General features: G+C 48.7%; 1 protein-coding gene across 3 annotated transcripts in view; it reads left to right on the plus strand.

Moving 5' to 3' along the window:
- ARK2C (arkadia (RNF111) C-terminal like ring finger ubiquitin ligase 2C) overlaps positions 1-13,478 on the plus strand; it is a 107,819-nt gene that overhangs the window by 4,829 nt on the left and 89,512 nt on the right. For 2 of the 3 annotated variants that reach the window (XM_024580682.3, XM_045187901.2), the window contains exon 1: positions 7,827-8,162. The exons of the other annotated variant lie outside the window; for it this stretch is intronic. In XM_024580682.3, coding sequence (XP_024436450.2) covers positions 8,102-8,162 — 61 coding nt within the window. In that variant the 5' untranslated portion in view covers positions 7,827-8,101. Of the gene's footprint in view, positions 1-7,826; positions 8,163-13,478 lie in introns of those variants that run through there. 3 annotated transcript variants of the gene reach the window in all.

A 13,478-nucleotide genomic window follows, 5' to 3' on the forward strand; every position in this document is an offset into this window, starting at 1 on the left:
ATGACTTGGCTTCTTCTGGCTTCTGCATAAGCTGCTATCACCACTGGCATGCCTTAGCAAGTTCCCACTGGCCCTGCTGGAGGAGAGCATGTTCAGGTCAGCCGAAGGAGGGTGACAGACATGTAGAGCAGAGCCACCCAGCAACCCCCGCACCAACCTGAGAGGCAGAACCCTCACAGCAGCCTCTGTGCATGGGGTGCAGCTGGCCCACATAGGTCTGTGACAATAAATGCCTATTGTTGGGTGCATCTGTGATGTTATACTATTTATTGTGTAATATATCTGCAGTAAGAGCTAACCTATCCACCTAACTACATTCACTCTTCTCAGAGTGGCTCAAACAAAATAGTTTACTTTTCTCTGGTAGGAAGGCTGTGAAGGAGGTAACTGTCCATAGCAGCCACAGCTGGAGAGCTGGAGCAGTCTGAGGTCTGAGGTCTGAGCCCTCACGCAGCAGAAGAGACAATCCAAGGGGGTGCATGGGAACCAGCGTGCAGCCCAGCTCCCAGCCCAGGGCTGAGGGGAATAGGAGGAAGAAGTCCCCTTTTCTAACTCGCCCAACCAGAGGAGACATCTTTCTGTGTCCCCCCAGAGGGCAAGGCTGTGTGCCAGCTGTCCTGTTGTGTTTTAGTTTTTACTCTTTGTGTGTGAAAAATTTCAAATATAAACGGTATTAGGGCCCTCCAGAGAAACAGAACCGACAGGGTATGTATATAGATATGTAGAAGAAGATTCGTTTTAAGGCATTGGCTCACTCACATGATTTTGGAAACCGAGAGGTCCCATGGTCCGCTGTCTGCAAGCTGGAAAACCAGGAAAAGGGATGGCTCCAGTCCAAACCCGAAGGCCCCAGGACCAGGGAGGCCAACGGTCCAGGTCTCAGTCCCAGTGCGAAGGCCCAGGACGAGGAGCATGATGTCCAAGGGCAGAGGAGAGATCTCTCAGCTCAAGCAAATTCGCCCTCCCTCTGCCTTTTTGTCCCATTCAGGCCCTCAGTGGACTGAATGACACCCACCCACATGGGACCGGTGATCTTCTTTACTTGATCTACCAAGTCATTTGCTAATCTCTTCCAGAAACATCCTCAGGGACACGCCAGAAATAATGTTTTATCAGCTCTCTGGGCATCCCTTAGCCCAATCCAGTTGGCACATAAAGTAAGCCATCACATAAACACAAGTAGAGAGAATATATAATGCACCCTCACGCACCTTCATCTAATACCAACAATTGCCAGCTCAAGGCTAACCTAGTTTCATCCATGCCCCTCCTCCTGGGAGAAGTAAGAACCTTCCAGACATCATTTCATATCGTCTGCGAAGCATCTGCAAATATTGTGTGAACATAACCGCAATACTATTATCCCATCTATGAAAACCACCATTTCCCTAATATCATTAATACCTAGTCAGTGGTCACATTTCCTCAATTATTTGTATAGTCTATTTGTTCTGATCACATTTCACTAAAGTTGGAATGTTGCATTTGGTTGACATGTCCCCTATGTCTATATAAGTTCCCCCACCATCTCCTTTTCCCTCTTATAATTTATTATTTGTTTTTGAAGAAAATATTTGTCCCATAGCGTTTCCATGCTCTGGATTTAGCTAATTGCACTCTAATAGTATCTTTTAAAATATTTCTCTGTTTCCTGTGCTTTCTGTCAATTGGGAATTAAATCTAGAGGTTTGTTTAGGTTCTGATTCCATTTCCCGGAAAGACTACTTCATAGGTGCTGGTCTGCCCTTCTGTCAGGAAAAGGCACGTCCCATTGTCTCTCCATGCTACTAACATCTGTTGGTGGTCATTGCCCAGAGCTATCCATTCATTAAGATGACACTTTCATTACATTATTTTTTATTCATTTACTAGTCAATACTTTTATAATGACAAACTTCCCCTCACCACATACTTCATTCTCCTGAAATGGAGCTTGTGGAAGGAAAGGTAGGGTACATATGTGTTTGTTTTTCAATGATTTCTTAGCATCCTCCAAACCAGCTGTTTTCTGAGAAAGCCGCCCTACACCATTCCTGCGTTCATGCCTTTCCCCGAACAGTCACAGGACCCCGCCTCTCTGCCAGGGGGTCTGGGATCTTCAGCATCTAACCTGGGCAGTCAGGTGCTCAGACGCATTTTCTGTTACAGTGGAGAAGGGGTCACGGGCCGGTTTCCTCTTCATTTCCTGTGGCACTGTACCCGTTTGGGCGCCAAGATAGTAACTGGCGCACAGGGCTCTGCTGGTGAGTGTGTTTGGGATGCTGAAGCAAACGCTCCGGTCCTCACTGCTCCTGTCCAGTCCACGTCCCAGATCTCCAGCTCAGCACAGGGCGCTGAATCCCTCTATAGCCCTTCCCAACCCAAGCTGCTGGTGCTGCTTCTCCCCTTCCCCTCCCCTTCCCTTTTCCTCTCCTTCTTTCCTCTCCCCTTTCTCTCCATCCTTCCATCTCTCGCTCCCTCCCTCCCTCCCTTCTTTTCAGCTCCTTCTCCTCCTACACTTACTTCTGAGCCTTTGCTCATGTTTTGCCTCCTTGACTCAATGTCTCCCCGTGTTCTCAGACTGTTGGAAATGGACCCACCCTTTCAGGTCCTCTCCTAACTTGCCAGTTTAATGTCCATCTGACTCCCTATTGTCCTTGGTAGTGGGCAGTCCCTCAAATCCCTCTTCATTTTCCTGTGATTGTGCCCCAACTCGCCTGTGACTGTCAATGCCTGGGGTATGCCTCTTCCGCGGTGGGCTGCATCTAGAACCCCCATCATGTTTAGCTCAGGGCTGTTGTGACACCAGTCACGGGGGTGTGCTGGTTGAAGCACAGCTGTCTTGCACAGATTTTGAAAGCTGTATCTACCTGGGGTGAGCACAACCGGAAGTAGAGCAAGGATTCTGTCCTTGACTGGTATGATATTTGCATGACTGGTGTGGTATTTATTGCATTTGTTGATTAAAGGGCACTGTTGGTGTTACCCCAGATCTAATGTTGGAGTCCCAAATAGTTCTTGAAACAAAGAAACATGATGATCTATAGCAGGGGTCCCCAACCCCCAGGTTGTGGACTGGCATTTGTCAGTGGCCTGTTAGGAATGGTCGCCCAGCAGGAAGTGAGCAGCAGGGGAGTGATCAAAGCTTCACTTGCATTACAGCTTGAGCTCTGCCTCCTATCTCTCCACGCCACCATTGTCCTAGGAAAAACGTTCTTATCCACAAATCGGTCCCTGGTGCCGAAAAGGTTGGGGACCGCTGCTCCATAGGACCCTTTCTGCAGGTGGACAGAATGGACACAAAAGAGAGTGAGGTGTCAAAGTGTGGGTCACAGTTGAAGGTGACAGTGCTATTTCTGCTTTACAGGGTCATGTGTCTCTATTTTGGATCAGAGATTATAGATTGACCTTCACCTTTCATTTTTTAATACTTCTTGCTGAGTCTTACATGCTAAGTCTGCAAACACGCTCTAGGTGTTGGTTTTGGCAGGGTGTGGGAAGAACAAAGTGACCCCCCCCAAGAATGGAGTATTCCTACAAATCTCTCTATTCTCAAGAATTGGCTTTAATGTACTTCTATGAACTTTAACTAATGGGAGGGGGATTGGAAAACAGACATCTCAGCACGAAGGAAGAACAGGGGAAGCAGGAGCAATAGTGGGCTGTGTGCTGGGAAATATGGATTCTAGTTCCAACTCAGCCAGGAATGGCTGTGACCTTGTTAATGACCCCATTTTTGAGCCTCAGTCCCCTCCACTGTTGAGCAAGGGATGGGCAAGATAATAATCAAGTTTTGTTGTTTGAGACACCACTGCATGTATGCTTCTAGAATTCTCTGTATTATTTACAGATTCCATAGCTAAGTTCTCATTTGGCCCATACAATGAACCTTTAAGGAAGGTGTGACAAGGATTAGTGTTATCCCCATTACATAGATCAGTGCATTGAAGCTGAGGAACGGGTAGGTGCTTAACCAAATTTCATTAGAAATGAAACTCCTCTTCCTAATCTGTTGGGAACCGCCCTGCCTGGTTTCAGAAGCTGTAACCCCCATGCTAAGGCTGAGTAAAGAGACCTTGGGACCATAAGCCACTAAGGAGACAAAGCTTATCTTCCTGGCAGGGGTGCCACCTCTGCCCCCTTTTATTTCACCTTGTTTGGCCCCAGGTGGATGACTGGTTAGCCAATGATGGGTAAGATTCCTCAAGGGAGGGACAACCTAAGACAGGCACGGTCATGAAGGGGCCCTCAGGGAAGGACTTGGGGGCTGTAGAAAAAGGGGGTGATGGACCCTCGCCCCTTGGCTTTGACATAGCCTGAGTCCTCATTCTGTCTTCATGAAGTCTCCTAATCTCTTGGCTGCTTTACTTCCCCTGCCTGATTTAAACCTGAAACAATGCCAGAGGTGGGTGTGGCCCTGTGCTGGAAAGGGCAGGTTCCCTAGGGCAATCAGGCCTAAGAAAGAATGCCTAAAATCCTGTGAAACCTGCCTTGAAAATACCCTCAATGTAAGTGATAAGGGTCCAAGCATAGAATGAGTTTGTTTCCCAAAGTTTTATTGCCCTTTAGCTAACTGACCCTGAGTCAGAATAAGCCCTCGTGCTTCTTTGCATGTTATCTATTGTTTGATCCTTATTGCCTGACAGTGACTGATGAGCTTTACCTGTATTCCTGTGCAAATTGAATCCAATGAAATCCCATTGAGGAACAGGCTCCTGGCCCTTCTCCTTTGAGAGATCCGGCACATTTCCTCCCCAAGCAGATCATGTCTTGGTAGACTTATTCTCATCCTTGGTGAACAGGGGGACTCTGTGGGCAGAGCCCCCCTGCCCCACTAATTCACAATAATTCCTTCTTAGCAGGAGGCGCATGCCTGTGTGTGAATATTGGTATATTTGTGAATGTGGGCATCTGTTGTGTTTCTCTGATGTGTGACTATAAAGGATACAGTTAGAAGGTGGATTTCTCTAGGTTTACAGTGCTGGTCTGTTCCTTGATGATTATTGCTTCTGTCTGATGGGTATTCCGTGTTATGGTATAATTTAAGTGCAATAACTAGGCAATCACAAATAGTAATAGGAGGGTAAGAGGAAGTAGACAAGGAGAGATGGACGAATAAAGGGCAAACAACTAAGAGCTGAACAGCCAGGCATTATTCTATATACTCTGTAAGTATTTGGTCCTTATATTAATCCTATGAGGAAAGTTGCTACAATCATGCCTATTTTGTGAGTATTTAAACTAAGACCTAGAGAGGTTAAGTAAGTTGTCCACGCTAGTAAGTGGCAGAGCCAGAATGTCCAGCCAGGCAATCTGATTTCAGTGTGCCCTGAGTGCTCTGCAGTCAAGGTCAGGATGGGCAGTCATAAGCCTTTGTGAGCTGCTCTTTATGTAAGATTAAACAAACAAACAAACAAACAAACACAACACCCACCCAAATCTAGCAAGGTTGCAGAGGGATCGGCACACTACATACTGCCGGTAGCATTGATGGTTTAATGTTTTTACAAAGCAATACCTGCCAAGAGCCATTAAGTTTTCCATACCATCAATTTAAGAACACCAACCCTAGAAGTTTATTCTCAGCTTATAGTTTAACAAAAGCAACAAGCCGTAGGCATGAAGAAGTTCATTGTACCACCTGCAGTAATGGAAAACTGGGAGCAAATTAAGTGTCTTAGAGTATAATTAAATAATTTTACGGTATACTCACTTGTTGGAATACTGTGAAAACATTTAAAATGAAAATTACAAAAGTAATTATGTAGAAGGATAGGGAAATTTCTGGCAAAATTTGAAGTTTAAATAGCAAGATATAAAATAAAATAAAAGGCAGGATAAAAAATATGCCAATTTGACAATGAATCTGATACATATGCATATTGGCAAAGCCTAAAATAGAACAGGAAAAAATTCTAGTAGTCAGGTATTTGTTCAGTCTTTTCATTTTTAAGACTTTTATTAGTGGTGGCATTGTGTTTATTTGACAGATAATGGAAAAAGGAAAGAGGTGGTGGCAGAATTAGGGTGAAATGATCTTCTAGCGTGAGCCTTGGGACTGTTGGGAGGTCTCCCCTGGCTGCCTTCATCGCTAAGTTCTCTGGGGGCAGCTGGGGTGTTTAGGGAGGGGCACAGGATATATGCGTTCCTGAGAGAGAGAAAGATGCGTACTGGAATCGTGCCCTGCTGTCACCAGTGAAAATAGGGTAGCTGTCTTGGCAAAGCCAGGCTCTGCTTTTCCCTTTGCTGTCTTCTCCTTTGCCTCACCTTACTTCTCCTGTTTTGCATTTTTCAAGTCTCAGTTTAGAAGTCACTTTTCTAGAGTCAACCCCAACTGCCCCCCCCCACCTCCCACCCACTGGGCTAGGTGCCCTCCTAGTTGTCTCCCCCCCCCACCACCACACCCTGTGCGGTGGCCCATCACCATGCCTGGCAGGCATTAGAGTGATCGTGTTTACACTTTAGAGGCCCCCACTGGGCTGTAAGGGTTGGGGTCTCAGGATGACCTGCATCACCGTCCTGTGCCCTGACACAAACACAACATGCACCCAGTGGATGGTCCTCCTTCTCTTAGTCTCTGAAAGAGAGGCAGGATGGGTCGAATCAGTATCCTTCCAGTTCCACGTCCTGTGATTTTACCATCTAGTTTTTTACTGATTCATTAAGTAAGGCAGCCCCTGGGTTTTGAAGACAAGTCTCAAAGCAGGACATGGCCTCTGTCTTTCGGCCTGTGGATTGCCCCCCATCCCCCCAGCACACTGTGGTGTGGCTTTGGTGTGGCCGTGGTGTGGACTGCAAGCCTGATCTGAGGGTCACGTTGGGAGTTTTCATAGCAGGTGGGCTGAGCGCACAGAACAGTCTTACCAGTGCACTTGACCGCAGGGCTGCAAGGTGACACTCTTGGCTTGTGTCTTGCTTGTACCTGGAACTGCAGCCACAAGCCACACAAGACGGTGTGGCTGTGCCTCCACGTGTGAATCTGAGGAGCCTCGTTAGCCTGATGTCATGTTTGTACCTGCCAGCCGTGGAAGTGGGCGTGTCTGTGCACATGGCTGGTTGTGCCTGTGTCAGAGAGGGGGGAACGTTGTGGGAATGACTCTGGGTTTTCTGGGTGAGTCTGTCTCTGTATAGAATGTGTGCACATACCTCAGTGGATGAGTAGCTTTCAATTCAACAAATGATTATTGCCAGCTTCCTTGCTCTGCCAGAGCTACAGGGTGGTGCGACAGGCAGGGAGCCTACATCTCTGCATTGTGTACATATCTGCATTGTGTGTTCCCTCTGTGTGTGTCTTTGGGAATGTGCTCTTGGCACGAGCACTTCCTGCATTAACAAGGCTTTGGGTGTGATCATGTCTGTGTGACAGTGCCTGGGTCCTGCGATCGGATGCTTGCTCGTTTTCCAGCTTCACTTGAGCCCGCAGTCAGGCTCAGCACGTGCGCCTGCCAGCCTCCACGCACAGCCCCAAGTGACCCGCATGCAGTGTGCAAGGACCTCCGGGCCGGGCCGTGTGCATTTGGTGCGCTCGCGCCTGTCTATCCCCACGCACCAGCACACTTTCACATGTCTGGGCGCACGTCCCTCTCGGTGTGTGCAGGTTGCGTGTGCACGCCGCCCAATTCTGTGTTCAGGGCGCCTCACGCGCGCACGCTCAGGCCTGCGGGCGGCCAGGGATCCGCGCTGGGCTCCACGCTTCCCCCGGGGCTGACCCCCGCCCCACCCCTTCTCTCTGGGCCACGGGCCACCGCGATTGGCCGCCTGCTCCCTCTCAGCCGTCACCCCTCCCTCCCCCCAGCCACCCGCGCGCCCGCGGTCCCCGCTGTCCCCCGCGGTTCCGGCGAGGCCGCGCCGCGCTGCGCTCCGCTCCCATTGGCTGCACGCGCCTTTGTGTGGCGGCAGCTGCGGCCCCAGCGCCTTTGAATGTCGAGAGGGGCCGGGAAGGGAGCCTTTCCATGGGCCATCTGTCTCCCCGCCAGCCGCCGCCCCACCGCCGCCCGCGCCCCGCGCTCCGCCTCCCGCCCCGGCGGCTCCCGCAGCCCCGCCGCCGCCCGCGCCCGCGCCCCGGAGCCGCGCCACAAAGGGCCCGCGCGCAGCTGCCGCCGCCGCCGCGCGAGGAGCCAGGATGGTCCTGGTCCACGTCGGCTATCTCGTGCTTCCAGTGTTTGGCTCTGTGCGAAACAGAGGTATCGCTTTTTCCTTTTGGGGTCCGCTTCGGAGTGTGGATCGCCGCAGGCACCGGGGCGGGGGCGGGCACCGCAGGGGCCGGGGGGCTCAGGGCACACCCGCGGGGACGCAGGGCGAGTGGTGGCTTCTCCCCTCTCCCATTTGGGGGTACCCCAGAGTGTGAGGGCGGCCGCCCTCGCGGGAGCTTTTGTAGTGAAGTTAGGGTTTGGCGAATTTGGGTGCCTCCCTCCCCAGCCCCATTTTTTATTCTTTGCGGCGGACGCAGTTTCCCTAAGTCGCAGCCCCTTCCCCAAATTCCTAGCCCCGTATGATCGGAAGACCGAGATATGTGTGTGTGCGCGTGTGCGTGCGTGTACGTGTGTGGAAACATTTGAATTTCTGTGATTAGCTTTTTTTTATTATTATTATTTTAGGTACTTGTATGTTTTGTGTTATCTGTGTGTGTATTTCATTTTCTGACCGTTGGTACTGATGGCTGGGGAACTGGGAACTGGGATCCGGGATCTGCCCCATCCCAAGCCCCAGCCCCCACCCTCTCGTGGGAACTTGCACGATTTCCCGTCCCATCCTTTTCTCCCATTAACCCTTTCTGTGTCACCCTTGTGCTATCTCCCCCCTCCCCCATTGTCTTTGTATGACAGTTGCACTCACCGGTTCAAAATGCTTGGGGTGTGTGTGTGTATGAGTGTGTGTGCAAGAGTGTGTGCACCTCAGAGAGTCAGACGTGCGCTGCTGTGCACTCCTGGGCCCAGCTGGAGCCGGGGGCCTGGCCCTTGGGTGTTGCTGTGTGTGAGGACGAGGTGGTAAGCTGCCCCACACCAGGCCGCTGCCCGGGGCAGGCGTGGATCAGGCAGCAGGCCGGCGCTGGCTTTGTTTTTAACGGTGATATATGGGGTGTGTTTGCACGGTCCCCTTCCCCACATCCCTTTCTCTCACCTTCTGGGACAATAGCTTGATTTCCCCTCCCCCCACCCATTTCTTCCATGTTCTTTTAATCAAAAATTCCCACCTCCCAAAGCAAATCCGAGATGCATTTAGATTCATTTTTTATTCTTTTTGTATTCTGCCTCTGGACTCACATTCCTCTTCTTGGAAATGTTGCTTCTACCCTCTCCCACTCCACATCTGCTTAAATCCCTGCTGGCTAAGGCCTCCCCCCTCCCTCACGCACAGAATGATGTCTTCCCTTCGCGACCAGGGCTGCTCCACCGGACTGAGTGGGGGGTGGGGTCGCGGGGCCAGCTCTTTAGTACGCCCCAGGGGCCCTATTGGGCGAGAAAATAAAAGCCCAGCCCAGCTCTCCCCAACCCCACGCCTCTCCCCAGAACCTAAAAGGCAAGGTTGACCCTCTTCGGCCTGTTTGAACCGCAGTTTTTTTTGTGTGTGATGATAGAATGATGACATTCTGCATTTATCAAATCTTTTTTTTCTTCATTGTGTAGCTCAGTGAATGGTCAACTCGCTGCTGTGTGCGCTGTGACCCTCTGCCTCCGCATTTAGCTGTATTGTGACACCCCTCTTAACCATCTCCTGTCTCCATCTGAGGAAAGCATTGCTATTTAAGCGGCAGTATCCCCTATCTCAGGCCAGCCTAGCACTGGGGGTGGGGTGGGGTGGAGTGGGTGTGTGAGGAATAGGAATGGGGGCTGGATGAAGTCTCTCTCGAAATGCCAACCCCCTCCCCCAAATCACAATTATGTCTTATTACTTGGCATTTCCTCTGAAAACGGGTGTGGAACATTACACTAGGCAGAAATTCAAAAATGATTAAGAAGGATGTTGAGCCTGAAAGTATAATTATCCTGATTAAATCATTATCATCCTCATTAATACCACTGATCTCTAAATACCATTGCAGGATGTTGAGTCCATGGTTTGAAATTCAAATTGCTCAGCTGCCTTTAAATTTTATTTTTAATACTCCCCACTACCCCCCCCCCCAAAAAAAAATCCAACAAAACAAATTCTGCCCTACAGTCAAAGTTTACTTTCATGGCAGACACGCTCACAGGAAATTCAAGGGCTGAGGGTGACCGGGCTGTGGGTAAAATATAGCACAATGTGATAAGAATTCATGACCTTCCGATAGAGGATACTAATGCTTAACCCGACAAGGTCTTAAACCACAATCTTCTTGTAAAACTATTAGATAGCCTGCCAGCTTAAATCTGTTCTTTTCAGTTTCCATTGTAGTAGTATAGGATATAGACCATTTCAGAATAGATGTAGAGAAATAACCATTTTTGTATCTTCATCTTGTTTAGCTGAGTACATTGCACTGTAAATCCCTGTTAAGTGGATTCCTTTTGCCTTGGCTTGGAGACCAGAGCACCCCATTTCCCACTTATCTGGGTGGCCATAAGCTAGCTTCCTGGAGGCACCCGGGCATAAATGAACAGATCACATTTAGTTGGAGGCAAAAAATAAGAAATATATATCTATGAAAATCTTTGATGAAATGACAGTTGCTGCCACCCCATAGCCTCTGAAAATTTGGTGCAGTAAGGTCCATGGCTTAAGGTCCATGGCTTGACGGTGTCTTAATTGTCTAATTGTACAATGTCAAGAGCATCTTTGGACATCTGCCCTGGCCCTCAGAGCTTCCCCTTTAACAGCCGGCTCCCTTCTGCAGCCTCGCTGGCCAGACCTGCTTGAAACAAAACAGCAATAATGAAAGAATGAGGCCCCTACTTTGAGGGTCCTTCCAAAATAAAGTCCCAAGTGGCTTCCCCAGATTGCCATGTGGCAATCTGAAAGGAAAGAGGAAAAAAGGAAAAGAAAAGAAAAAAAGAATCCCCAGCAAAATGGTTTTCCATTAAACAGGGATAGCGTGTTCTGCTGTGCTGGATTACTTCCTGTTCTTATTTTGTGGGTAATTTTTTCTGTATCAAATATCCTTTTGGTTGTGTATCTTTTTCACCTTTTCTTGTACTAAAACTAAAGCATGATCTGTATTTTTTTACATCCCCCAGTTGACAATGTACAGCGCTCGGTTAGAGACGTTACCCTGCTGAACCGTACTGTGTAGCCCGGGCCATCTGCTCATTGTACGCTGCTTTTGTTCTGTTGCCCTTCGAAGCATGGTGGGCCCAGCCTTTTTTTTTTTCTTTCTTTCTTTCTTTTTTTTTTGTATTGTGTGCATGACAACATTGTTACACACAGAATCCACTAATACTAATATACAATCTCTCAATAAAGAACTAGTTTCCTATATTAACCTAGTGTGCTTTTTCTCTTGCTGTTTCCCCATTTATTGTCGTATCCTGCTGTTTAGATACCCCCTTGCTTTTCTATCCCCACCCTCACCCACCCACCACCCCCACCTCCCATTGTAAGATTCGAATGAATGCCTTTTTTTTTTTTTTTTTTTTACTTTTTTCTTTTGTTTCGTGGTACAGATATGGTGACCTTAATCTCATCCAGTCCATACCTTTTTACAATAGACATTTGAGGTGAGGGGAGGTGTCCTTTCACACCTAAACAGCTCCACCTGTAGAGAAAACCCCTATCTTTGGCCACCTGTGAAGCTGATAGCCTCCACATTTCATCTGGTCTCCAAGTTACACTCACTCTGTCTGTGACGCTGGTGAAGAGAAGGGGATCTAACACTGAAGTTGAGAAAAGGGATACTGTTCTTAACTAGCAATCTTGTGGCATATCAGACTCGCCTGACGAACTCATTTTTAGTTGTGTTTTAACTTTTCCTTTTACAGTCTCATTGATTTACTGTCCTTCTAAATCATGCTGGGGGGGTGACATGTTACATGCAGTTCAACCCATGATCTGGAATTTTAAATTGCCCTCTTCTTCGTGCATAATTGCATTCTTGGGACTGGCCGTGGAAGGTTTGCAGTGAGATCCTGCCTAAGGAAGGTGTTTCCAACAGAAACCAATTCAGACCGCCCCCGCATTCATGCCAGCGCCAGCCGCCTGACCTGTTAGCGTAGGAATAAGAGGGTCTGTGCCCTCCCAGGCTGGGAGCCAGTTAAAGCTGATTACAGCTTAGTCGCTGACAGCTGCCTCGTCTGTGGCCCTAGTGCCTCTCTCCAGAAAGAAAGCCAGATCTCTTGGCATTGTCTAAGTGTTGTGCGTGTGCGTGAGGGTGTGCGCGGGCCCGCGCGCTTTCAGAGAAAGGGTGGGGGAGCAGGAGGGAAGTCAGGACCTACCCCCAAATTGAATTGGAAGAAGAGTCCTTAAAATGTATCTTCCCCCCAAAAAATTACATTTGAGAAGCCAGTGTAGAAGTATTTTTCCCCCAGAGTAGAACCCCAATTCAAGCATTTGTCAATTACACCTATTCAATTTCAGCCCAGAACAAGCCTTGCTAAATGAGGCGTTTTAGAGGAGGAAATCAGTTGATTAAAGAAATTCAGGCTTCCTTCAAAGGGTCATCATTTTGGAGCCGCTTTTCCTTGGGCTGACATGCCTCCTCCTCTCTCCTCCAGGCTGCCTCTGCTCCTCTGCCAGGGTGCCTTCCTGGGCCGGCACACTGCCTGACCACGGCGCTGCCTTGCCGTCGTTGTGGCTTGGTGCGGCTCCGCACCCCCCACCTCCCCCCACAGCCCATGGCTGCCCTTGCTGCTCCAGCCCTTTGTTCTTGTGCTCTCCCCAGCCCGGGTGGGAAGGCTGAGCTGATTTACTGTGACACATGGACACACATGGAAGTCCCCAGCGGAGCCCAGGCCGTAGTTGTACAAGAACAGATATGCAGGTCTTCCAGGGCTTTTCTTTCTTTTCTCCTCCTCCTCCTCCTCCTCCTTTCATCTTGGTTTACACGAAACTTTTAATTTTGTACCTGGTTTAAGAAATAAAATAAACCACCTCCAACCCAAACTCAACAGGAAGAAAATTACTCCATGTCAGGTGATCGCCCTCGCGTTTGTCCTATGGAGCTGCGGCTCGTTAGATCGGCACCAACTCCAAGATTTTATTTTTCTAAATTAGTGCTCTGGATGTCAGAATTATTTGACCAATACCTTTTGAGGATGGTTTAATAACCTAGTAATAACATCGAAAGTCAGTGGGTTAATGGGAAGTCAGGGTTTAGCATCTTATCAACTGCATACTATATCTTCACCCAGATTGTCAGAATAAACACACACATATGAAGGCTTTTTTCCCCTGACTGGATGATCCAGTCATTTACAGAGCCATCGTACTTTATATCTACTCTCTCAACCATCTGACACTATCTGTTTTAATAACTTTTGACTCCAGGATTTTGGAAAAGCCATCTGTTACAGAGATCCAATACCACAGACTTTTAATAAGATGGAACACAGCTCTTGTTCATGGCTCCCCTTTCTGAAGGAGAG

The sequence above is a fragment of the Desmodus rotundus genome, chromosome 10 (assembly GCF_022682495.2).
Source record: "Desmodus rotundus isolate HL8 chromosome 10, HLdesRot8A.1, whole genome shotgun sequence".
NCBI classification, from domain to species: Eukaryota; Metazoa; Chordata; class Mammalia; order Chiroptera; family Phyllostomidae; genus Desmodus; species Desmodus rotundus.